The sequence below is a fragment of the Channa argus genome, chromosome 10, assembly GCF_033026475.1.
Source record: "Channa argus isolate prfri chromosome 10, Channa argus male v1.0, whole genome shotgun sequence".
In the NCBI taxonomy this organism is placed as follows: domain Eukaryota; kingdom Metazoa; phylum Chordata; class Actinopteri; order Anabantiformes; family Channidae; genus Channa; species Channa argus.
The window spans coordinates 18,934,857-18,960,773 of record NC_090206.1 but is presented as its reverse complement, the minus strand read 5'-3'; the positions used below and the strand labels follow the sequence as shown (position 1 = coordinate 18,960,773).

The 25,917-nt window shown below is 40.3% G+C and overlaps 1 protein-coding gene across 2 annotated transcripts; it reads left to right on the top strand.

The window, feature by feature from the left end:
* Positions 1–504: 504 nt before the first annotated feature.
* Positions 505–25,751, top strand: med12 (mediator complex subunit 12). Of its 2 annotated transcripts, none has more exons than XM_067519197.1 (43): positions 505–651; positions 1,716–1,820; positions 1,913–2,104; positions 2,428–2,587; positions 2,745–2,920; positions 3,537–3,647; positions 3,939–4,211; positions 4,394–4,540; positions 4,800–4,899; positions 4,997–5,133; positions 5,374–5,505; positions 6,475–6,601; positions 6,796–7,025; positions 7,136–7,195; positions 7,335–7,508; positions 8,277–8,421; positions 9,219–9,337; positions 10,647–10,790; positions 10,893–11,056; positions 11,569–11,700; positions 12,071–12,298; positions 12,394–12,538; positions 12,689–12,809; positions 14,016–14,126; positions 14,222–14,335; positions 14,439–14,575; positions 15,176–15,355; positions 15,665–15,736; positions 15,833–15,996; positions 16,183–16,344; positions 16,538–16,739; positions 17,166–17,275; positions 17,439–17,574; positions 17,956–18,105; positions 18,424–18,786; positions 19,631–19,772; positions 19,857–20,062; positions 20,278–20,349; positions 22,896–23,125; positions 23,270–23,468; positions 24,158–24,346; positions 25,157–25,238; positions 25,345–25,751. In XM_067519197.1, the coding sequence occupies exons 1-43, from the start codon at positions 550–552 to the stop codon at positions 25,380–25,382; spliced, it is 6,483 nt and encodes a 2,160-aa protein (XP_067375298.1). In that variant the 5' UTR covers positions 505–549; the 3' UTR covers positions 25,383–25,751. The 2 variants fall into 2 exon arrangements, with proteins under 2 accessions (XP_067375298.1, XP_067375297.1); XM_067519196.1 differs by having other exon boundaries at positions 19,857–20,071.
* The last annotated feature ends 166 nt before the right edge of the window (positions 25,752–25,917 follow it).

Sequence of the window (25,917 nt, the reverse complement as noted above, 5' to 3'; positions counted from 1 at the left end):
CATCCTACATAACTAATAGGGGACAGCATTAATCAACTATATATTCAAAGTTTTACTAGAAGACAGTAGAGAGCTTCAGATTTCCAAGGGAGTCACATCAGGTGAACATTTTCCAAAGTAAAAGCCTTTTAGTAGAAATTTGCTCGTTTGGTTATTAGAGGGGATTTTATAATAAGAAGACTTAACATAAGACTTAAGACATAGCATTAAAAAGTAATAAACTAACTTTAGCTTCATATTAGATCCACATCAAACACAGTTTTGCACAGATGAAGGACTTGTCCCCCATAACTTCCATTGCAACCGTTTTAGGAAAGAATCATTTCGTAGCCAGTGTTGAGTAATTTAATTTCATTTAATTATTTTATTGTGATTTTAGCAGATGGCTTTATAATTAAAACCCCTTTTTTCACTTTTGGGGGAGCGTTATCGTGTAAGACCTTTAATGTGAAGTTTGCAGCCGAAGTGGTACCGGAAGTGTGTTTGTTTTTTTGCTAGCTCGGTTCCGGTTGCTGGGGAGGAGGAAAGCCCTGGCTGTGATGCCGCTGGATGATGGCTGCTTTCGGGATCTTAAGTTACGAACACCGGCCATTAAAGCGGCCCCGGCTCGGCCCTCCGGACGTTTATCCTCAAGATCCAAAACAAAAAGAGGTCAGATTTTAGATTTTTCAACCTTAAAGCCCAGGAAAAACATTTTTGAAGGCATTTTTCAGCTAAGTAGCAGTGCGAGCTAACACAAGCTAGCCTGTTTGGAAAGCCCTACAGCCGATTGGGGCCTAGCAATAACAATGAACAGCACCCAGTGTTGGTTGTCAGTTTGTTAGCTAGCGCTCCAGCTTACCTGGAAAACAACTGCTTCGGTAAATAGCAGAGTTTGCCAGGGCTATCTCACGGCTTGCCCGATGCTATGCACTGGAATATTAACAGCGGCCAGCACCTGGATTTGTGAAAGAAAAACAATAAATGCATTTGCTTTTTGGATTGTGCGTGACTGGTAACTGTTTTGCTCCAACGAGTTAATAGTAGCTAACGTTACACAACTAAGCTTCATGTTGTTCCAACTGCTAATAAAGCTTAACTTATAACGTTACTGCCTAATTTTAAGAGTGGAGTTTGGCCTAGCTGAGAAGTGGGTCCTGGTCTATCATTAACCCAAGAGATGCTGTTAGAATAGATGAAAAATATTTGCTTTGCCTCTGGGGCATCCTGTCAAGTCTGTCAGCAAATATCTGCAATGTTTTCCTGGTAGCATTTCTTTACAGCTATGTGCATATTTCTGGTGTCAGGAACCTCAGTAGCATAATCTGATCTAGCCACTGATAGCTTATCTAAGATTAAAAAAACCCCCACGACATATGGTAGTAGAACTGAAATCAAAAATAGGTTTATTCCAAGTTGGTTGTCTCCAACAAGGAAATTGTCTTGTTGATTTGGTGCACAGCTATTTATACAGATGAAAAAACACATACGACTACAAAGTCATAAATATAGATAGAGGAATGCATACAGAATTACATTATATTTGGATGTTATTCAAGTGAAAGATTTATGAGGACAGTGTATGTAAAAAAACATAAAGATGAAATGGGCAGCAATCAGCACTACAAAAGATGCATTAATGTGACACATCACATGGTTGTCCATGGGATAAGACTAGTGAATTTGCCTTCAAACATTTTTTTATGAATGTGCACTGAAATGTGTGTTTGTTTCAGGATGAGTTGACTGCATTGAATGTGAAGCAAGGATTCAATAACCAACCTGCGGTGTCAGGGGATGAACATGGCAGTGCCAAAAATGTCAACTTCAACCCTTCAAAGGTAAAGAGTCTGCCACTTTAACCCTGCATGCTGCTTGTTGAATGATTTTCATATATTTGGTCGTCTAACATATTACTCTTAATTCTTTCCAGATTAGTTCAAATTTCAGCAGCATCATTGCAGAGAAGCTGCGTTACAACACATTTCCAGACACAGGGAAGCGTAAACCACAGGTCAACCAGAAGGATAATTTCTGGCTCGTCACAGCGAGGTCACAGAGCTCAATCAATAATTGGTTCACAGATTTAGCTGGGACTAAACCATTAATACAACTGGCAAAAAAGGTAAGACCTTTATTTTTAACTGTTAAAATAATTCTTAGTGTGCCCCTTTGCAGCTTTTTTCTCAAGTGTTATCTCTTATACTATTTTAATTCAGATAGAGTGGACCCTTCATCCTGCACATTTTCCAGAATTTATGTTCAGAAATCATATATGTTGTGTGGTGTGCAGTGCTATGCTTGTTATATGTATTAATCAACATATAGTAAACTACATTGATCTTTGTGTTGTAGCAGAGTCCTTTTTGTTTTTATAGGTGTATCATGAGCTGTATTAGTGGTGTTTCACTCAACATTACTGATGCACACAAAATGTACTCGTTACAGGTTCCGATCTTTAGCAAAAAGGAGGAGGTTTTTGGATACTTGGCCAAGTACTCCGTCCCTGTCATGCGTTCAGCATGGATGATCAAGATGACCTGTGCGTATCACGCAGCCATCACAGAAACTAAAGTTAAGAAGAGACATGTGATTGATCCTTGTATAGGTAAGCAAGTAATGCTGATACACAAGTTTGTTTGTTTGTTTGTTTGTTTGTTTGTTTTAAAGGATACCCTGCCCTGGATTATACATTCAGTAGATATTGCCTCTGACCTTCAGTAGACTTGTCTGTGGCTTTGAAATATTGTTTTGTGTTTGTGTAGAATGGACTCAGATTATAACAAAGTACCTGTGGGAGCAGCTTCAGAAGGTGGCTGACTTTTACAGACAGTTTCCCAATCAAGGCTGCAGCTCACCCCCACCATCCACTCCTGCCGATGTGGAAACAGCCATGAAGCAGTGGGAGTACAATGAGAAGCTGGCCATGTTTATGTTTCAGGTCAGTGTCACTGTAATCACAGTGGTTTTCCGAGGAATGTTTCTGCATTGGATCTTCTGTCATTTTCTTACTGCTTTGTTGAAAATAGTTTTGGGTGTTATTTGCATTACAACAGCACCAACAACATTTTATTACAAGTTAATTTTACTTCACCGTTTATACATTTTGCTTACCGTTTTCTGGAATAACACAATACAAAGCAATATAAAGGCTGCAAGCTATAATAAAGAGGTTGATTTTAGGCTAAACAAGCTCAAATCAGTTTTAAACAAATCCACAGAAAGTATCAGGGAAAATAAAGCATTGTGGCAAGCTGACGTCTGGAGAAAATGTGCCAACTGTAAAGTCTGTCTTTTTGGAATTCTAAAAAACACATCCAAAAAGTAATGTGATTGTTTTTCTGTGAGCGATAAATAAAATTGTCACTTTAAATTTGGAGAGAGTTATTTATTGATTCAATAAGAAATAGATTGCTATTTCTGAACTGCCTTATTCCTCAGTGGTGATCACTGAATATTTCAACCTGTGAACCCATAAATAAATAAATTCTAGTTCTTCTCATCAAACATCATCCACTTGATGTTAAGATGCACTGGTATCTGATTTCTGTGTTAAGGATGGTATGCTTGATCGACATGAGTTCCTGACATGGGTGCTGGAGTGTTTTGAGAAGGTCAGACCTGGTGAAGATGAACTTCTCAGACTTCTCCTCCCCCTTTTACTACAGGTAAATCATTTCTTTGCATTTACTACCTTCTCAACATCTACATAGGTCTCACATAACATGGTGTGATGGGTTACATTTGGGAAATGTGGAATTAATATTTACGTAGTTATTCACCGTTGCAGCAGTTACAACTGTTATGAATCCGTGGTGAAACTTTTCTGGTGTTGTCCTTTTCCCACGGTGGCCTCTGGGACCACAGCATCTTATTTTTTTTATATTTCCTAAGCTGATTTTCGTTAATGTATAAAAACGGCTGTGGGTAATGCTGTGAATTTCTACTTCGTCCTTCAGTACTCAGGTGAATTTGTACAGTCGGCTTATTTGTCACGGAGACTGGCTTACTTTTGCACACGCCGCCTCAACCTGTTGCTAAGTGATGGGAGCCTGGGTCCTGGCACAGGAGGACATCCAGCTCATGGCATCTTGACGCAGCAGGGTAACGCCCTGCCTCCTACTCCAACTTCGCAGCCAGCAGGTGGGAACCAGCCCCAGACACCCTTCACGGATTTTTACATCTGCCCTCTACACAGGCCTCTGGTATTTGGTCTCAGCTGCATGTTACAGGTATTAATCTTTTATTTTGAGCTATTATTTAATCAATATGTGGAATATGAGGCGTTTTTTTCTCCATGCTTTATTAGATATGATTTAATGCAGTTCTTTTAGGCCCCCTAAAGCACAGCTTTTAATAATCCAACTTGTTTTTTCTCTCTGTTATTATTTATGTCTTGTAATTGTCACATCAGAGCATAGTGTTATGTTGTCCCAGTGCTCTGGTGTGGCATTACTCTCTAACAGACAGCAGAAACAAGACCGGTTCCCCATTGGATCTCCTTCCCATTGCCCCTTCCAGCTTGCCAATGCCAGGAGGAAGTACTGCCTTTACCCAGCAGGTACATTCAGACCGTATAAATGTAGTTTACTTACATTTCTGTTTAAGTCAACACACTCGTTAATCTGTGTGCACAGCACAAAACCCTCTCAGTTGAGGTTTTATTAAACATTATTAAATCTGAAACACAAGACAAAACATTGCAGAGAACAGAACAGAAGTCGTTCTAGGCACAGAGAAGTAACTGGAATAGGTAAAATAAGACAATCCAGTAAACAGAGGAAAATTAGGCTATTTTCTGAACATTTCTTTCATCACAGGTCCGTGCAAAGTTAAGGGAAATCGAAGAACAAATTAAGGAGCGAGGCCAGGCCGTGGAGTTCAGGTGGTCATTTGATAAGTGCCAGGAGACCACAGCAGGTAGGAAAGCTGATTCTTTATCTCTGCTTACGCATGTTGACAGCACAATACTACAGGTTTGGTCAAGTTTGAGATGATTTCTGTAATCTGTTGCCAGGGTTCACTATCGGTAGGGTTCTGCACACCCTGGAGGTTTTAGATAACCACAGCTTTGAGAAATCTGACTTTAACAACTCACTGGATTCACTATACAATCGAATATTTGGGTCAGGCCAAAGTAAAGATGGCCACGAGGTATGGATTGATTCCCTGGTTCTCTCTCTCTCTCTTTTTTTTGTTTTTGTAAATGCATAAAACATGAAAACTGTGTGATTCTTTTGAATGAAATATTACAAAAACCAAGTTTAACAACTGCCGCCATATTTCGATGCTGCCATTTTCACTTTTCTGATACCATTTGATACCAGAGGATAAAATTTGGCACCAAAGGTATTTAATTAGCTGTGCTGACTCACATTGTACGTTTCTGATCAGATGTCACCAGATGATGATGCAGTGGTGACCTTGCTTTGTGAATGGGCAGTTTGCTGTAAGCGTTCTGGGAGACACAGGGCCATGGTTGTGGCCAAGCTGCTGGAAAAGAGACAGGCTGAAATAGAAGCTGAGGTAAGAGACACTTTGACTCTCAGCTGACTTTAGTCTTCCCAATGTTTCAGTACGAAATAAAGCACTGGATATAAGTAATAGGAAATCTAATCAAAGAACACACCTTTCCAATAAGATTGTTTGATTAAAAGCATTTTTAGAGGGATGAAGAGATGAAAGTATATAAAAAGATGAAAAACCAAAAGTCCAAAAACTGCTGACCTGAAGTCAGAGTAAGTGTAACTGCACCGATGGGCAATACTACTCAGTTTGTGTACAACTCAACACTTGACAACATCTCTAGCTCTGTTAAGCTGACGCCCTGTTATAGAACAATTGCTGACAAAGACAAACTGTTTTGTTTGTTTATGTGGCCTTTTCTGGGCCGACAAGCGACACTCGAACAAGAGCTGATGACAATGTAGCGCTGCACGTTCTGTGCTTTCGCTAGAGGAAGAGAAGCCAAAGACCTGAGATTGCATATGTACACTGTAACTGTAAAAAATAGCAGCGTTAGATTAACATTCTCATCTCACTCTTTCTTACGACCAATGGTTTAGAATTACTTTGAATCAAGGATGGTACAAGTTGTACTGGCATTCTTAATACTCTTTTCTCTTTTCTCGTGTACTGATTGGCTAAGTTGAAAAGCCATCCAGATTTTTTACATTCAGTGGTGGGCAGACACCGACTTAATATATCGAATTCCTAATAAGCCATCTAAGTCATGTAAGTGGGACTTTTCCCAGATCACCTAACAGCTGACCATCAGCTTGGTGTGTCATGGCCTTTCCACTAAAATGGATTTTCCTGCATCCTACATGGTATTTTGTCTTGGATTAATTACTGCAAATTAATTTTGTAATGATACTTCTGTATAATTCATGTTTGGTGGCATCTGTAGACCCAGATGAACTTGAACTCGAATAAGACCATATTGTAAAGTGGTTTTCTACAATTGCCATTTATTCATTTTTTGTGTGTTTGCAGCGGTGTGGTGAGTCAGAGGTGGTGGATGAGAAGGGCTCCGTATCTTCGGGCTCCCTCTCGGCTGCCACACTTCCAGTTTTTCAGGATGTATTGCTGCAGTTCCTCGATACTCAGGCTCCTGTACTGAGTGAGTCGTTCTTTTTCTTTTCTTCATTTCCTCCGGGTGTGATTCTCAAATGTGTCAAACTCAATCACAGTCTAATATTGAAGGAACTTTATATCCTTTTGTCTCTTATTTCATTACCCAGTGCATATTTATTATAAATGATTTGGAAAGGGGATCCTGCTGTTAAATTATTCAAATCCTCTGCCTCTCTGTAGCGGAGCCTGGGAATGAAAGTGAACGTGTGGAGTTCTCCAACCTGGTTCTGCTCTTCTGTGAGCTCATCCGTCACGACGTCTTTTCCCACAACATCTACATGTGCACTCTAATTTCCCGCGGTGACCTGGCTTCTGACTCCCACCTGCCGCGTCCGCGATCCCCCAGCGATGAGCCCTCTGATGAATCAGATCGCAAGGAGCAGGATGCAGGCAGCAGTGTTAAGATGGAGGCAAGTTGGAGGCATCTGGTGTTGTGGGGTGTGATGAGTCATTTGTGCTGCATTCCAGAATAATGGTGTAAGTGTAAAATGGTAATGTGAGGTTATTGTTTCCTGAACAGGATACTGGTCTGTCAGAGTCGATGGAAATTGATCACAACTCTAGTGCTAATTTTGATGAGGTAAACAAGTACTACACATGTTATATTTCCTGGCCTAATGCATATGTAAATATTGTCTTATTTTTTTTTTTCTCAGTTTCTATTCTCATGTCTTTTGCGCTTTTGCATGAAGTAATTTCAGCCTTCTTTTGCCTTGCAGATGTTCTCTCCTCCGATGCACTGCGAGTCCAAGGGCACCCCCTCTCCTGAGAAGCCTGCACCAGAGCAGGAGAGCAAGGCCAGCTGTAAGGATAAGGGCATGGACCCTGCCTTCCCTCAATTGTATGAGCAACCCCGCCACATTCAGTATGCCACTCACTTCCCTATTCCTCAGGTAAGAATGGCTGGCAATTAAAAATTATGCTTTTGGATTGTTATGGATGTGTTTTTTTCTTAAAATATAGTAGACTCTTCTCCAAAGTCTTGGCTGGATATTTATGGTGGATCATCTATGTTAAATCTAAATCCAGTATGACTGCACTTAATAAAGATTTAATGTACAAATATGATTCATCAGAAGTTATAGTCAGCAGCTTCAGAAATCCTCTCTCCCTCTCACCTTTTTACCCTGCCAGCAATTTCTGCAACTCTTTGACAATTAAGCAGTAGTAACTGGTCAGATGTGTGGGAGTGAAAGGAAGTTAGTTTAATTGTCTGTGCCCTAGACCTCTGTGGCTGTACAAAAATGAACAAATGAGGGGAAAAAAAGCACACCACTGAGGCATGAAGCTGAGGACATGTTCATTTTATTCCAAACTGTTTTGTAAAGAAATGTTTAACTAATGTTCCTCCAACAGTCCAGTTCAGCATAGGTTTGTACAGCAGCCTAAACTAAGCCTGTCAACTGTGCATGCAAAAGATCTTCTGGTGGAATTATTTTGGATCAAACCATTTTTGGCAATATTTGTTTAAAAGCTTTGTTATTCCAAAAGCCATGTTTTCTACTGGTGGCTGGACTTCAGTTCAATTACACTATAATATCATTTGATATCAGTTATTTCAAATCCACATATTGGTTAGGCAAAATATTTCTAAAGTTTTTTTTTTAGTTTTTCACACAGCTTATGAGGGCCTTTCTTTGACTTTCTGCTCTGGTCTCTAGGAGGAGAGTGCCAGCCATGAGTGCAATCAGCGGTTGGTGGTTCTGTACGGTGTGGGCAAACTGAGAGATGAGGCGCGACACACCATCAAGAAAATTACCAAAGACATCTTGAAGGTGCTCAACCGCAAAAGTACAGCAGAAACAGGTAACTGTGTTTTTCAGTTTCATCAACTTTTGACTGATGTCCTGTATATTTCCCGTATATTTGATGTTCTACATTAACTTAACTAAGTGTCTGCCATTACATTTTAAATTCATTTTATTTTAGAAACAACATTTTCTTGTTTAAATATGACAGTTAAGTCGGTTTGTAATTTTGTTGTGTGTCACAAAGTTTTTGACTATATATGTTTCTGTTTGAAAAACATTGCTTACATGCAGATTGGGTGCTTGCTTTCCCACAGTGTCAGTGTTATCTTCCTAACAATTTTTTAAAACATATTTCACATTTGCATTCTCTTTCTCCTGTCCTTCCTAAAAGAACAAGCTTTTTGGTCCTTTATCAACCCTAGGGGGATTCATCACTCAATCTTCTTTTCTCCCAATTTCTATGCTAATAGCTCTCATCTGTTCAGAGCCACTTTATCTCAAATACATGTGACATTTCTAAGGTGATTTGAGGTTTTCAGAGTTATAATTGCATAGATTGGATTGTTTTGTGTCAACTTAGCACAGTCCTGCGAGCTTATGATGACCTTCAGCTCACAGTTGTCTCTTTTTAAATGGGAAGTTCCAGTCCCTTTTCTTTACATGCCTTTTTAAAGTAGTGGCTTTTGCAGTGAAGCTTCAAATCGAAGTAGGCTGGAAATAAGATAACAGATCATTGGCTTAACTTGATTTCACGGCTGGCCTCTTCAGCAGACTTGAAAGAATACTGCTGACCAGTTATAAGCTTATGCTGTCCCTCTTATTCCTTTTCTCTTCATTGTCTCTCGTACACAGGAGGGGAAGAAGGACAAAAGAGAAAGAGGAGCAAGCCAGAGGCCTTTCCCACTGCAGAAGATATTTTCTCCAAATTCCAGCATCTCTCCCACTTTGACCAGCACCAGGTCACCTCGCAGGTTAGACAAGACATCCTCATTCCTTCACATCTTCCTGTTTGCCATGTTTCAGAGTATGTAGGGATGATACAGTGGTTTGGGGGACTTGCAATGGAGTTAACACAAATACTATAGCAGCTGAAAATAAGACCTCCCAAGGTCTAATTTGAATGTGTCTAGTTTGTATTTATACATTTTAGAAGAGAAATCAATTTGAATGCATAAGGCACTTTTTAAAATAATGTATAAAAATTGTAGATGGCAGATTCTTTGCTACAAAGAGAATGCTGCTGATCATGACAGTCAATAATGGGTCGTAAATTATGAAAGTCTAAAATATTTTATCTGCCTCAGAGAAAGTCTGGCGACCTGTCAAGGGTGTACCCCGCCTCTCAGCTAGGATAGGCTCCAGCCCCACACGACCCTACACAGGATAAGCAGTTACAGTTAGCGGATGGATGGATGAAACATTCTTTCTAGGTGTTAAGGGTTTAATTAATTGTTCAATGGTCACGTGTGCACACAACTATTTACAGATGTAAAAAAGTCTGCAAGCTGTTATAATGTTCGGGGATTTATCTGTTTATGTAACCTATTGGTTTCATATGTAAGAACAAATTTCCAATAGCGACAGCTTGTGTTTGTATCTGTGTGTGTTGAAGGAATGACCTTTTGGAAGCACACTTGCTTTCATGCAGAGAGTAGATCGATGCCACTCTCATCTGTTTGTTAGAGGATATTTTTATTCAGCAAGGCTGTTTCCTCATGGTCTAATCGTTACGTTAAGCTCGCATAAATGCTTTTCTATAGCTTCATATTTGATGGACTGATGGGCGCTATTGATCTTTTTTGTTATTCATCACACTCCCAGCAATACACTGTAAATGTTTGTTAATTTAGCCATTGATTTTGGAAGAATAACTGTTAAGCTATAGGATATAATTTGGTTTAAATTTCACACACACACTTTAAATTCATCATTTATTTATTAGATATGTTTAATCAGTTTAATCTAGGTTTATTGAATAAGAGAGCAGAGATATTTACTCCAGCTTTATGACAGCAAGACAGAATTGTAATTCTCGCTTTTGCTAATTTTTCCCTTCATGCATCCACGTTACTTCAACAGCCCAAATCTCCTTCTAGCAGCACAATGCTTGTGTTTTGTATTGCGGGTCTGTTTGAATGTTTCTAGTTAATTTAAATGTAGACCGTGATGGAGCTCTACCGAATGGCTGCCTGCTGTGTTGGACCTCTGTTTACTGTTTTTTTTTTTTCTTAATGTTAACCGTTTCTGTTGTTTTGTGTGTGTGTGTGTGTGTGTGCACAGGTGTCCAGAAATGTGCTGGAACAGATCACCAGCTTTGCCTTAGGGATGTCTTATCACCTGCCTCTCGTCCAGCACATTCAGTTTATCTTTGACCTCATGGAGTACTCCCTCAACATTAGTGGCCTCATAGACTTTGCCATTCAGGTATAAACACCTTCATTACTATTGTCATTTAAATCCAGATGCATCTCCTTTCACCCATTTTTTGAAATAAAATCCGATGATTGTGTATGTGTGTTTTTGTAGCTCCTGAATGAGTTGAGTCTGGTGGAAGCTGAGCTGCTGCTGAAGTCGTCCAGTCTGGTCGGCAGCTACACCACCAGCTTGTGTCTGTGCATTGTAGCTGTGCTGAGGAGGTACCACTCCTGCCTCATTCTCAATCCTGAGCAGACAGCGCAAGTTTTTGATGGGTATGTTGCTTACCAACAGGACATCTACGAATCTTTTTTGTTTTTGTGTGTGTGGTTATATTGTGTTGTACAAGAGGCAAAATTAACTAAATTACGATTGGATCCTTTACAGATTAGGACATTATTAAATTAAATAATTTTAAATTAAAGTAGTAAAAAGAATATTTATGGTTGCAGCAGCAAGTTAAAGAATCCACCTACTGATTTTAAACTACAGTTGTTTGTGATGCTCTTTCAAGGAATTTAAGCTCCTTCTGGTGTTGCACTTGTTTAAAGTCATTTAAGGTTAATACTAATCCATTATTTGATGAATGTCTTGATAACTAAAGATAAATATAACCTTTAAAAGTTTCTATGCAGTTAAAAGTAACAGTTGGGCTGACGTTGCAAAAGCTAAATGAATAGTTATTTTGTGATATGCTTATCCAAAAATGTCAGACTATGAGTTATATGAAGATATAAGATATGAGTTGCTGAATCATGTGTGTAACTGTGTCCACATGTATTCACAGGTTGCGCATTGTAGTGAAATCCGGGGTGAACCCGGCAGACTGCTCCTCTGCTGAGCGCTGTATCTTGGCGTACCTGTATGACCTTTACACCTCCTGCAGCCACCTCAAGAACAAGTTTGGGGAGATCTTCAGGTAGAATGAAATCTTAAGCTATTTAAAAATGATTGTCTTAAGTTAGCTTATCAAAAATGCATATTTAGCTCTGCTGCAGTGCCTTCTTTAATTATTTGCTCAAAGATGGGTCTCTAACTTTGGAGGAATTACTATCTCAAATAGTAAATCATGGGACAACATAATCCTAAAATTTACATACAGTATACATGTTATCGTCTGTATATAGGATTTGCATGCCTTTTTTTTCTAGTCCCGTTGTCCTCCTCAGTTACTTCTGTCAATCAGCTGCATAAAGTTAATCATCTATCACCAAAGGTTTTATAATTTAATTTTAATTTTCTGTACCCATTGAACCCCTTATTCTCTCCTTTGTCCTGTTCTGTCTCAGTGAGTTCTGCTCCAAAGTGAAAAACTCAATCTACTGCAACATTGACCCGTCGGACTCCAACATGCTTTGGGATCCTGTGTTCATGGTAGAGGCCATTGCCAACCCGTCAGCCCACAACTTCAACCACTCCATGGTGGGAAAAATTCTCAATGACAGCCCAGCTAACCGCTACAGCTTTGTCTGTAATGTGCTTATGGATGTGTGTGTGGACCACAGGGACCCTGAGAGGTGGGCTACATTGTCTCTGATTACATTGTATGTGGGGCTCAGACTACTAGCTCTTTGTTGGACAGTTTTTTTTATATTGAACATTGTGCTTTCAGGGTGAACGATATTGGGATCCTGTGTGCAGAGCTGACAGCATATTGTCGCTCACTGAGTGCTGAGTGGCTTGGCATCCTCAAGGCTCTCTGCTGCTCCTCTAACAATGGCAACTGTGGCTTCAATGATTTGCTGTGTAACGTAGATGTAAGTTGTGGTTTAACTTTACCTTTTTATCTAGGGCTTGCCTGGTCAAATGAACAATTCTAATGTTCTCTGGACACTGGTTTTGATTCTTAACCATAATATTTTCTCTTTCACACAGCAATAACTTTAAAGTTCATCTCATTTTCTCAGGTTAGCGATTTGTCTTTCCATGATTCCCTGGCAACCTTCGTAGCCATACTAATTGCTAGACAATGTCTGCTCCTAGAAGATCTGGTTCGCTGTGTGGCTATTCCTTCTCTCCTCAATGCAGGTAAGGATCCATTCTTTATATTTATTTTGTAATAATGTATCGTTCATGTTTCAACTATTCATCAATTACTTTTATTTAGACCTTTCTGCTGATTAACTTTTCGCACTCAAATGCAGCACATAGTGTACCCCCTGGCAACTACCACACAACTACCACCTGGGGTACATGCATCCTGCTTTAAATTAGGCCCATTTGTCTATTAAGACCCAGAGGTGCTTGTTCGGTGGCAACTACATTTTTCACCTCTCTTCCAAAGCCTTTTTCAGTTCTACTCAAAGTGGGAAGTCGTTAGGATTTAAACTCAAATTGGTCGACAGTTTGCAAAGCCTTTGTCTGCCTGGCGATTGTGAGTTGCTTGAGTCACATGATTCAACATGTGAAAGGATCGCATACTTCGCTGGCGATGACAGGACAGTATTGAAAATGGGTAAATTGTAAATGGTGTCTTTGACCCCCTCTGTTTGTGGTTTATACTGTTAACCGTAGATGAGTCCCGCAATGTTAGTTTGGTTTAATTGAAAATTTCAGATGATAGGTGACACTTTTTCCAGAATTTCCAGTGAATCAGGTTGCCCCTGTGTTGCACCTTTGTGATAACCATGACCTGGATGATTGAGAATTTCCACAGGCACATCCACTGAGAGCCATGCTTTAATTGTTACTCTCCTTAATACAGCTTTACTAGGGTGCTTCATTCATTCATTCATTCATTCATCTCTTCCTTCCAACAGTCTATATAATCTCAAACCTATTATGCATTCTACAAATGAGTGAGCAGTGCATTGCAGCTTGGAAAGGAATACCAAGCTGTATAATGCATTACTTCTATCAGAGAGCTGAGGAAATGCAGCATATTAGATCTGGGTCCATGACGCCTGTGTGCTTTGTGCAGTGGCCAGAGAAGTGCCTCTTTCTTCCTGCTGTTAATCTTTTTCCCCCCAGTTCAGGCACAAGCGCCATTCGGCCATGCCATTTGGTTGGTTTTGGCTCATTTTATAACTGTGACACACATGCCAAATGCCAGCAGCTCTTGATTCTGGTATATCCTTTGTTCTTACTGCCATAGAAATTCCACTTCATCCTGTCTGGAGAGAAGTCTATCTAGGACAAGCTTTAAATTTAGATGTGTGACTTTTATGTGGTAATTTGTGTACCCAAAGATATGTGGAAACTTTAATCAGTGCACATGTCCAAACTTCAATTCAGCCTGCAGTGAGCAAGACTCTGAGCCAGGAGCCAGACTCACCTGCAGGATTTTGTTGCACCTTTTCAAGACGCCACAACGCAACCCTGTCCCCCAGGATGGTGTAAAGTCAGGTAGCAAACGCAACCAAAAATGTTTTATCACATTTTGTTTTTTACCTGTTATACAATTATAACATTTGTCTTATGCTGATTGTGTGAATTTACAGATAAATCCTCAGTTGGTATTCGGTCATCTTGTGATCGCCACCTTCTTGCTGCTTCACAGAACAGCATAGTTGTTGGAGCAGTATTTGCTGTTCTCAAAGCAGTCTTTATGTTGGGTAAGATTCAGTTTACCGGTGTTTTACATCATTACCTGACCAAAATTACTTTCAGGTATGATGTGTTAAACTGGTTGGTTCAACTGGTCTCTTCATGTTTCAGGTGATGCTGAGCTAAGAGGTTCAGGTCTATCACACCCTGCTGGCCTTGATGACATCTCAGAGGGGCGAAATGTCTCTATAGAAACAGCCAGCTTGGATGTTTATGCAAAGTATGTTCTGAAGACGATCTGCCAACAGGTGAGAATGGGAAATTAAATGGGGTTAATGACATTAAAGCAATCAGGTTGTTTATATGGACATAAGTAACCAGGTTACAGTCAGCTTTCAACTGTCATGTAAATGGGAACGCTGGTTTCCTAAAGTAGAATTCTGTTGGAGAACACAGATTTCTCTGCCTTGTTACATGCATCGCCAGGTTTCTAATTAGCTTTCTGCAACAGTGCATATGCATAACAAAATGCTGGAGACAAGCAGCTGAGTAAAAGACTAAATTGATGGAGAGATCAACTAGGCGATGTCCCCCGCAGATTTTATTTGTATTATTTTATTAAGACATTTTCTTCTGTGGCTCAGCTGTGAGTCACCTGGTTACTTTAGTGCGTTTAAATTAATTAATTTAATTGGAAATGACCCCTTGCCTCGTCCATCTTTGGATAAGTTTGTTTTTCATGATTTATGAGCATCCTTAAAGCATGTTAGCATGCTGTAAACTCTACTTTCTATAACATCTTGGTCCTTAAAACAACTTTTTGTAACTCAGGTCCTCATGGAAAAAAATGTAATTTACTGACCATTTTCACATTTCAACTGTGCTACTTCTCTTGTTCTGTTTTGCAGGAGTGGGTTGGAGAACGTTGTCTAAAGTCTCTGTCGGAGGACAGCAGTGCCCTCCAAGACCCTGTGCTAGTGAACATTCAGGCCCAACGGCTACTGCAGCTTATTTGCTATCCTCACCGCCAGCTGGACAGTGATGATGGTGACAACCCTCAAAGGCAGCGCATCAAACGCATTCTACAGGTCCAGAATACACAGAATTCCTTTCTGTCTCTTTTATGTGTAAAAGATCATCTCTACATGAGTAAACTAAGAATCTTTTGTTCAGATAGTATTTGAAGCAGGCACACAGCTCTGCCCATCTCTGATTATGCTGTTGGTAAATTGTCTTCCTTCAGTCAGATCTGTGAGGTATTGCTGCCCTCTCCTGGCTCAATCAGGGGTTGAGGAACTGCCCTGATATTACCATGAATCCAACATGTACAATCTGGTTTTGGGCAAGCAATTTGAGAAGAATGTGTTTGACTAACCCTGATCTCATCTGTTTTGTAGAACATGGACCAATGGACAATGAGACAGTCATCTCTAGAGCTGCAGCTGATGATCAAGCAAAGCACAAACAATGCAAGTTGCTTTATACAATGTCTGTTTAACCATTGCTTTGAAGTACAAGGCATAATGTGAGTGTGTGTGTCATATCCCTGCTTTATGTTTCAACAGGAACTGTACTCATTATTGGAGAACATAGCCAAGGCCACCATAGAGGTGTTTCAGAAATCAGCTGAGATGAACTCCAGTAACCCCTCAGGGAATGGAGCAGCAGTTCAAGGTGGTTCTGCATCCAACAACAACAGCACCACAAGCAAGATTAAACCTATTTTAAGGTGTGTGCTGCTTCTTGCAACATTTCTTTTTTGTTTGTTTCTTTTTTGTAACGAACTTCCCAGACACACATTTTTAAATGTATAATCCCATCTGAAAGGTGAAACTTTTATTTGCTTTTCTTTTTTGTTTGGTTTACATTCAGTGATGTTTATGTCTGACATTTGTGTTTGAACTTTGATCTGAAGCTCATCAGAGCGGTCAGGTGTTTGGCTGGTGGCTCCCTTGATAGCCAAGCTGCCCACCTCCGTTCAGGGCCATGTACTAAAGGCGGCAGGAGAGGAGCTGGAGAAAGGACAGCATGTGGGCTCTTCGTCACGTAAAGAGAGAGACAGGCAGAAACAGAAAAGGTGAAGGACTTTACTTTGACACTAGAGCAAACTACATTGTTATGTTATGCTTGTTCTGTGAGGTAAAAACTACTATTTCCCTCCAACAAACTTTATGACCAGATGGAAAATTATGGGCTGTGAATGCTACATAATTAAAATTATCCAGCTTAACATCTTCCTCCCTTTTGAAACTACATTTTTCCCTTTTTAGTATGTCTCTGCTGAGCCAGCAGCCGTTCCTTTCTTTAGTTCTGACTTGCTTAAAAGGACAGGATGAACAGAGGGAAGGCCTCCTCACATCACTCTACAGCCAAGTGCAGCAGATTGTTACCAACTGGAGAGAAGACCAGTATCAGGATGACTGCAAGGCAAAGCAAATGATGCACGAGGCTCTGAAACTACGCCTGAATCTTGTAAGAACTTATGTCCATCTTATTTTTGGACTTGAATGTGTTGACTTTTAGGTAAAGTGTTTAATTTCTCAAAAGCCTTAGAAGGCTTAAAAACTTTTAGAAATTTTTGCCCTGGCTACCATGAGAAGCTACTAGATAGTTTTTGACATTCATTTCGTGCACAGGAAACTGGTGAGTTCTTTGTTTTTTGGGGTTTTTGTCACACCATCAGTATTCAGTTTCACTGAAAGCTTCAGTGATTTTAAACCAATGAATAATTTGTTTTATTCATTCATTTTGTGTCACTTACCAGTTCCAGGTCCGGTTGGTTTAATTATAGTATATCAGTAGAAAATTCTGATGGTAATTTAAATCCAATCCTGGGTTTAATTAAACATGTTGCAAAGAGAAGTATTTTTATACAAGTATTTTTCTTACCCTTACAAGGTGGGTGGCATGTTTGATACGGTGCAGCGTAGCACCCAACAGACCACAGAGTGGGCAGTACTACTCCTCGACATCATCAGTAGTGGCACGGTGGACATGCAGTCAAATAAGTGAGTGTTGACTAAATTAAACAAACACTTTCCTGAAGTGCAATACACACGTTGTCGCTCTAACTGGACACTTGAGTTATTATTTCCAAACACAGATCATTTTGACAGTACAGTTATTAGCCACTTGATCTGTCTCACACTCATGTTTGTTTCTGCCAAACAGTGAACTCTTCACTACAGTACTGGATATGCTGAGTGTGCTGATTAATGGCACTCTAGCTGCTGATATGTCCAGTATCTCTCAGGGCAGCATGGAGGAGAATAAGAGGGCCTATATGAACCTGGTCAAGAAGCTCAGGGTAAGAACAGGAAACTACCTCGATAAAATTTGTGTTTCTACCTTCAAGTGTTTTTCCTGTATTAATATCGCCAGTAATGGCTTGCTTTTACAACAGTCATAGAATAGAATGTCATAAAAGTTTATAGAACAGTTAACAGTGTACAGTCCTATCATGGCAAAAAAAGTTAAAACCCACAAGGTAGAAGCTAACCTGCCAAAGAATTCACAGTAAAATATGACAGAGAGCAAAAGGTGAGGCAGTTGCAATTGATCATCTAGAGTGCAAATGGATTTTCTCTTGTGGAAAAATAGTCAACGTTGATTTTACTTTGTCTGTATTTGTCCTGATTACATTTTCATAATTGCTGCTCTCCACAATGGTACCCATTTATTCCAACAGAAGGAGCTTGGAGATCGGCAGTCGGAAAGTTTGGAAAAAGTTCGCCAGCTCCTGCCACTGCCCAAGCAAACTCGTGATGTTATTACCTGTGAACCTCAAGGCTCGCTAATAGACACAAAGGGTAACAAGATTGCTGGGTTTGAGAAGGAGGTAAATGCTTTATTTCGTGCTCATGTTCCTTGATGTGTGTCTGCAAAGTCACAAGTGAAGTTTCACTAGAACTTGCTACTAAATCTAAAACAAAATATTATGCACCAAATAAAATAAAGCAGCTCTTTGTATGGGTGAAGAGTAGACTAACTACATGCCATACATTCACAGAGCATTAGCAAAAAATCTTGTTTACTAAAATAGGATTTTAAATGAAATGTGTTTATGAGTACGGCTTTTTTTAAATATTCTAAGGTTTACGGTCAACATTACCAGCACATGCCTTCTTGAATTAAATAGTACTGCTATGTCCCTCAGGGCCTTCAAGTATCAACCAAACAGAAGATCTCTCCGTGGGATGTCTTTGAGGGTCTCAAACACTCTGCCCCTCTCTCCTGGGGCTGGTTTGGTACAGTTCGCGTGGACCGCAAGATCACCAAATTTGAGGAGCAGCAGCGCTTCCTGCTCTACCACACCCACCTAAAGCCTAAACCTCGCAGCTATTACCTGGAGCCACTTCCTCTACCACCAGAAGAGGAAGAGCCCCTGACACCAGTCTCCCAGGAACCAGAGAAGATAATGGAGGCAGTGAAGCCAGAGAAGAATGTGCCTACTGTGCCCCCTGACTCAAACAAGAAGAAATCCAACAAGAAGAAGAAAACTCCTTCAGCCAAGACAGAGGTTTGTCATGTCTCCAATTAATAGTTTGAGAGCGATATCTGTGTTTTCCCTCGGTCGGTGAATGCAATGTAAAAGTTAAGTAAAACAAGGTGTGTAGCATTAATAGGATGTATTTATAATATGTTCCTCTTCTAACCGACTCTTTATGTCGATGGCATATACAACAGATTCCTACCTAACAAAATTATATTATTAATTATAATAATTTTATAAATTACATTATATACTTATTAGTTTAAATTATGAAAGAGGCTGTATAACTGTACTATTTTTATAAATAGTACAGTACGCTTTGCACTACGCCTGCAGAGCGAAGAGGCCAGGGAGGAGCAGACAGGAGGAAAATCAGCTGTGTAACAATCAGAAAATAATGTTTGATTTCTAATTCACACACGCTCCCTCTACTCAATCTCTATGTGACTATGTCACACATCTGTTGCTTTCACTCTCACCAAACTGGGGAGAATGGGGAAATTAAATGGTGCATTTAGGGACAGCAAAGGAGAAATCATACAACCTTAAGTAGGTGAACACATCTATCTCAAGGTAATGGCTGATGTAAAATAAGGGTGTGGAGTGGATTTTGGACAGGCAGTGAAAGTTAGGTGCAATATCAACAAGAACGGCACCGGGATCCTTTCGTACATACCTACTAGACGTTAAAAAGAACCAGATCAGTCGTGAACATAGCATCACTACATTTTAAAAAAACTTTTTGCCTGTCATCGAGGCACAGGGGAAATGGTGAATATGATTTTACTCAGAGGGTATTTGTCATTACAGTCCAAGAAATGATGGTCAGTCAGTTTTAAAAGTAATACATTTTGCTTTTTCTTCTCACCAGGACTATGTGAACCGTACGCCAGGTGGTGTGAGCTATGGGACTAATATGCCACCTGACCTGATGCAGACCCACCCATATGGGAGAATGACCTACGGCCACCAGACCATGGGCATGTACACACAGAACCAGCCTCTGCCACCAGGTCAGATCACTGCATAGAAGTTGAAAAAAAAACCCGTCTTGCATACAATCTGGTTGTGACATACGCGATTCGTGTTTTCTACAGGAGGTCCGGGTTTAGAAACACAATACAGGCCTACCCGCAACCCACAGATGAACAAAATGATTTCCACTCGACCAAGCTACCCAGGCATGATTCCTGGAATGCAGGGAAGCATGCCTGGCATGATGGGACTGGAAAAGCAATATCCAATCGGTTATAAGCCCCAACCTACCATGGCACAGGGTCAGATACTCCGTCACCAGCTACAGGTCAGACTGGTGAGTCACTCTGTACCAACAGATAAACACCATCTTCTAGTCAAATAGAACTGAAAAGTTAACCTTGATAGTTTATATATGTTCTATGACTGCTTATACTCAGTTTTTGAGTGTGATGTGGTTAATTTGTAGTGATAATGTTGACTGTGAAAAACCCTGTTTAATTTATGGCAGAGGAATCTTTTCTAAATTATTTAAATTTTCAGAATCAGGGTGTGATAGGGCAGCAGATGAGACAAACACACAACCAACCATACACCCCAATGCAGGCATCTCAGGTAAACCTTGTTTTGCTTTTCCTATACAGTATATAAGTTATTTGAAACCTCTTTTCTTAGGAAACATGTTATTTGACACCTTTTTATTACAATAACAATTGATTTGTGGTGAAAGATGGCGTGTGTGTGTGTGTGTGTGTGTGTGTGTGTGTGTGTGTGTGTGTGTGTGTGTGTGTGTGTGTGTGTGTGTGTGTGTGTGTGTGTGTGTGTGTGTGTGTGTGTGTGTGTGTGTGTGTGTGTGTGTGTGTGTGTGTGTGTGTGTGTGGCTTGTCGCTCCGAGCATGTCCTCTTTCTGACACGTCTTTCATAATGCAAACTCTGCTTGGTGTACGGTCACCAAACCTTACTGGATCTTAGGCCATCTGCCGACAATTAAGTGTGTATTATGCAGGATGAACATTAAACGTTGCTTCCATTACTATCAGAAATCCCAGCGCACCTTGTCCCCACTCCTGTGCTTAAGAAACCGAAGAGGGAAGCTGGTTAGGCTGAAGGCCTGTTGAGTACAGTTACAGTTACAGTTGTTGAGTATGGACCAGCTCCTCCATTCTCTCCTTTGCGGTGCTCACTGGAGCCCGTCTACGCTTGGTTGGTACTGATCGTCAGCCCTTACGACCTATTCCAGGCCCGCTGCTCATCCTCTCCTCTCCCGCGTCAGCGCAAAGGGAATCTGCAGTGTCTTAGCCGGGCTCCTTGGTCTGCTAACACCCCGGCACCTACCAAGTTTGGCCTAGGCGAATTACCTAATTACCGGAGTGTATATAAGTGCAAACAGCTTTCGCTGTCCACCTCTTTTTCCAGCTTGGAGCTTTGTTTAATCAAGCTTGGCTGCTTTCAACCTGTGCTGTATCATCAAATTAAAATAAGGATTTTAAAAATGACTTTGCTGACTTCCTGGCTGAGGTCATGCTCAAATATAATTGGGTCCCTCTTGTTGGTGATTTTAACATTCATGTGTGTTGCCCGGACAAACCTATGGTAAATATTATTGACTCTCTTTAGTGCAGTCTGTGTCTCGACCCATACAAGAGCGTGGACACACACTTGATCTGTTTTTTTCGTATGGTCTGACAGTTTTTTATTTGGAGATTTTTGATGCTGTATTCTCAGATCAGATATGCCTGTGGTATTTAACATTTCCCTGCCTTGTAACGCTGTTAAAAATCATGCGCTTGCTCAGCACTCTCGTGTTATTAACCCCTTTGCTGCATCTCAGTTCTCTGTCCTTTTCAGCACCTGCTTTAACCCAACCTGCTGCACTGTATTGGATGCCATGACTCCAATTAAAATCAGGCAGCCTAAAGCTAAATCTGAGCCCTGGCTGGCTGAGACTCGTGCTGTGAGGTGGGAGTGCCGCAGAGCTGAACGCAGGTGGAAAAGGGATAAACTGCAACTGTCCTTTCAAATGTTGAGACTGTTGGCGTCTCTATTAGTCTACAGTAAAACATGCTAAAAGGAAACACTTTGCTAGTATTATCTCCAAGTGTTGAGGTGTATGGAAAAAATTCTTAATGCTCCTCAGACTGTTTTGAGGCCTGGATGGCTCTAAAGTTCTTACATTTTGACAAAGACTGGGCTGATGGTGTTAGGAACTAATACATTAGTGGGTTTGCCCCTGTAGACTTGGAACCCTAGGCTGAATACACCAACTCCAAAATTATTACCCTTGTGTTCTGAAATGGATACTGATCTGAAGCTCAGAAGACAAATCATATCCATCGTTAACTCTAGTTTCTTCCACCTTAGGCAGCTGGCCAAAGTCATGCCCAATCTTACAAGGCAGCACTTTGAAACAGTGATCCACGCCTTTGTTACCACTCGGCTAGATTACTGCAGTGGTTAGTCTCTCGACTGCAGCTCATCCAAAATGCTGCTACACATCTTTTATCTGACACTCGAAAATATGAGCACATTTCTATTTTATCCTCACTTCACTGGCTGCCTCTGCACTTTAGGATCCATTTTAAACTTGTTCTGTTTCTCTCTCTGTTTCTTGTTTAAATGTTTTAAATGGCGATGCCACGCTTTGCCTCTCTGTGCTCCCACAGCCTGCTGTTCATGTACCAAAAACTAAACGTAAGCTCAGAGGGGACTGTGGAACAAGCTGCCTTTGCACATTACAGGCCTCATCCTTGCCTGTTTTCAAATCCCTTCTTAAAACCCCTTTGTTTTCCCTGGTCTTTGACAGGGTCTTTGTCTGAGTTGTTGACAGTATTTTATCAGTCAGTTATTTATCATGATTTATTTGGTTTATTGTAAACTTTGTGTTTTTTATTTCTGTTCGTTTTATGTTTTTAGCCTGTACGGCACTTTAGTCAACCTAGTTGTTTTAAAGTGCTCAATGAATCAAGTTATTTATACACACAAACACTAAAAGTTTTTTTACATATCAGACTTTCCAGATCAATTCTTAAATGTTTGCTGTCCACACCGAAATACATTGTAGATATAGTCTTTACTGGGGTCACTAACTTAGAAGCTCTCACTCATTCAAGAATAGTTTGCTTTTTATCATAGTTTTAATTACCAACATTGTCTATGATCAGAACATATCTCAGGGCTATACCAGTTATGGATCACACATGGGGATGCAGCAGCATCCATCCCAAGGTGGTGGTATAGTTCCTTCCTCCTATGTGAACCAGAACTTCCAGGGCACCCATCCTGGTGCCAACCCAGCTGTGGTGGATCCTCTTAGGCAAATCCAGCAGAGGCCCAGTGGCTATGTTCACCAGCAGGCTCCAGTCTTCTCCCACAACATGCCCAATACACAGAGGTGAGTAAAGTTAAGGAATGAGCTGATTTGTTTCCTTTTTAGTAGTGTTTGAAAGGCCCATTAGAGAAGGTTAACATTATTGTTGCATTGAAAGGTTCTTCATTTCATGTTAACTACATCACTTCCAATGCTGATTTTTCTCAGATTTGCCCACCAGCCCCTCCAACAGAACCCCATCATGCACGGCCTTGGCCACATGGGAGGCCAAGGTGTCCATCCAGGCTTGAGACCCAATCAGATGTTGGCAGAACAGCAGCAGCAGCAGCAGCAGCAGCAACAACAACAGCAGCAGCAAGCAGCAGCACAACAGCAGCAACAGTACCTCAGACAAGCTGCAATCAGAGTATGTATTATCATTCATATATGCAAGGACCATTTCTTGTTTTCATGAGTAATTTTCAAAGGAAGAAAGGCCAAATTCAATCACTGCTGATTGTGATCTTAATCCTATGTTTCACAACTGAATTTTTAAAAATATTTTATACTAACCTCTAGAGAGTAATTTGAAAATGTATAAATATTTGAACACAGACAAGTCAGGTTGTGAATATGATATGTGAGTACAGGAAAATCTGAGTGTAAGACTACATTTTTGCTGACCAATCCACACCAGTTTATAAATATTTTAAAGGAATTGTGAACATACAGATTACTTATAAATATTTGCAATTTCAGTTGTCATTTAAAAAGTGTTTAAATTAATATTAAACAGGAGAAGCTCAAGGGTGTGTATTTGAATTGTTTGTAAGGGTGAGGCAATATCTTATGACACTGAAAAGCTGCAACTAGAAGCGGAGAAAATAAATACGATGTGACTGTCTAGCTTTCGCTGCTTAGTGCAGACCTCTCAGCTGCACTATATTACAGCAACGCCTTTACACATGTAAAATCTGCCATTTATATTGTAATCACATTTAATTCAAAATCCAGGCTTTAGGATGATTCATTTTCACATTCATAGAAACAGTCTTTACCAAACCTTTTACATTATTAAGTGGTCTGCAGCCTAATGCCAGCTGTTATCTACTTAAGCAGCAGCAGCAGCAAGTTCAACAACAGCAACAGCAGCAGCAGCAGCAGCAGGTCCAGCCTCAGCAGGTTCCTCCTCAGCAGCAAGTTCCACAACAACAGCAGCAGCAGCAGGTGTCAGCAGTGCCACCACCAGGTCAGGCACAGAACCAAGGCCTGGGCATGCAGCCGCTGCCCCCACAGCAACCCATGGTAGGCAAAATCTAGGGGTCTTTAACTTTGAGTAGTTTAGCTGTTGCAGGTTGTACATGGCAAGCAAATGTTGAGTCGGTACCTGACTTTGTAAGTCATTCATAGAAACATTGTCTTAGTCACAGATGGTATCCTAAAGTAACTATCAGTTTTTTTTTAACTCTGTGATATTGAAGTATTTAATTTCTTAAATGCTCAGACACATAGTTAGCTGAGAGCTATGTTTCTTTATTTTTAACAAGTAATACGTATATAATAATGATAGTGTATATAATAATGATATTAAGTAAACATAAGGGCAGCTGTAGATCAGTTGGTAAAGGCAGTCGTCCACAGACCACAGGGTCAGTGGTTTGATCCCCGGCCCTGGCTATATGTTGCCTCTCAGAGGCTTTTTAAGCAGCAGCTTAACTTGCCCCACTCTGGGCAAGACACTGAACCCCTAACAGCCCATTCCCCTCCCCAGCTGTGCAGTGCTGGTCCAAGCCCGGTAGAAATTGGGGAGGGTTGTGTCAGGAAGTGCATCTGGCGTAAAAACTGTGTCAAATCAACATGCGGACAATGATCCGCTGTGGCGACCCTGAACTCACGGGATATGCAGACAGGACAAAAAAAATAAATAATTAAACAACTCTTAAACTTGCAGTCATTTTCGCTCTCTTATCATTTTGGTGTTTTTTTTTCACTCCAAACAAGTTTCAAAATCAGGGAGGCAAAAGAGGTAGTAGGCACCTCTAGGTAATGGACTAAAATAATCGACTAGCTATATGTTTATATCTATCTATCTATAATGTTTGTACCTTGATTTAGTTTCCACGACAGGGAATGCAGCAGACTCAACAGCAGCAGCAGACTGCGGCTCTGGTCAGACAGCTGCAACAGCAACTTTCAAGTAAGTCAAAAACCTCATCCCCAACTGTTAATTTACCGTATGGGTTTTCTAACGTGATTGTTCACCTTTTTTCATGTTTGTAATTAATCCTTTGCCTTTATTTCAGATACACAACCAGGACAAGGCACCAATTCATATTACTGATTGTGCTTGTTTATAGTAGTGCGAAGGGACTAGACCCTTATTATGTGTGGAGGTTCAGCTCTGTAGATTGGCAGATGAACATGTCCAGTCTTTTTAGGCTGTTAGGAGGCTGTTCAAGGCCCAAAGGACCACAGAACAGATGAACCAAACCCTATCTTGACCACTGAGGCAATTATCAGAAAACATTTGATTATGAATTATCAAAAGATGGATCCTGCTCTGAAGTAGCCAGATAATGGTTAATAATGGAAAAGTCTATGTAAAAAAGTAAACTATAAGAATAATGCAATTTTTTTTTTTTTTTATTTTATTTCAATTTGTACAATTTCTTCAGTTTGGTGTATTTCTCATTAAAAAATCATGTCAGTTTTTATGTCTTGTACTTGTTGGTTGCCCTTATACTGTGTTGAAAACCTGTCAATGAATATTAAGGACTACGTTCAGAGACTAAAATTATACTGCTTATGTTTTTTACAACTCCCAAAATATTCTTCATTAACTAATTCCACAAGAATTGGAGAATTATGCATCTATT

What these genes read in the sequence shown, in the direction of transcription:
- med12 (XM_067519196.1), top strand. Translation starts at nt 550, where the DNA reads ATGATGGCTGCTTTCGGGATCTTAAGTTACGAACACCGGCCATTAAAG. An exon ending in AAGATTAAACCTATTTTAAG is followed by an intron (nt 15,997 to 16,182) that starts GTGTGTGCTGCT and finishes TTTGATCTGAAG; the next exon opens with CTCATCAGAGCGGTCAGGTG. An exon ending in GAACCAGCCTCTGCCACCAG is followed by an intron (nt 19,773 to 19,856) that starts GTCAGATCACTG and finishes TGTTTTCTACAG; the next exon opens with GAGGTCCGGGTTTAGAAACA.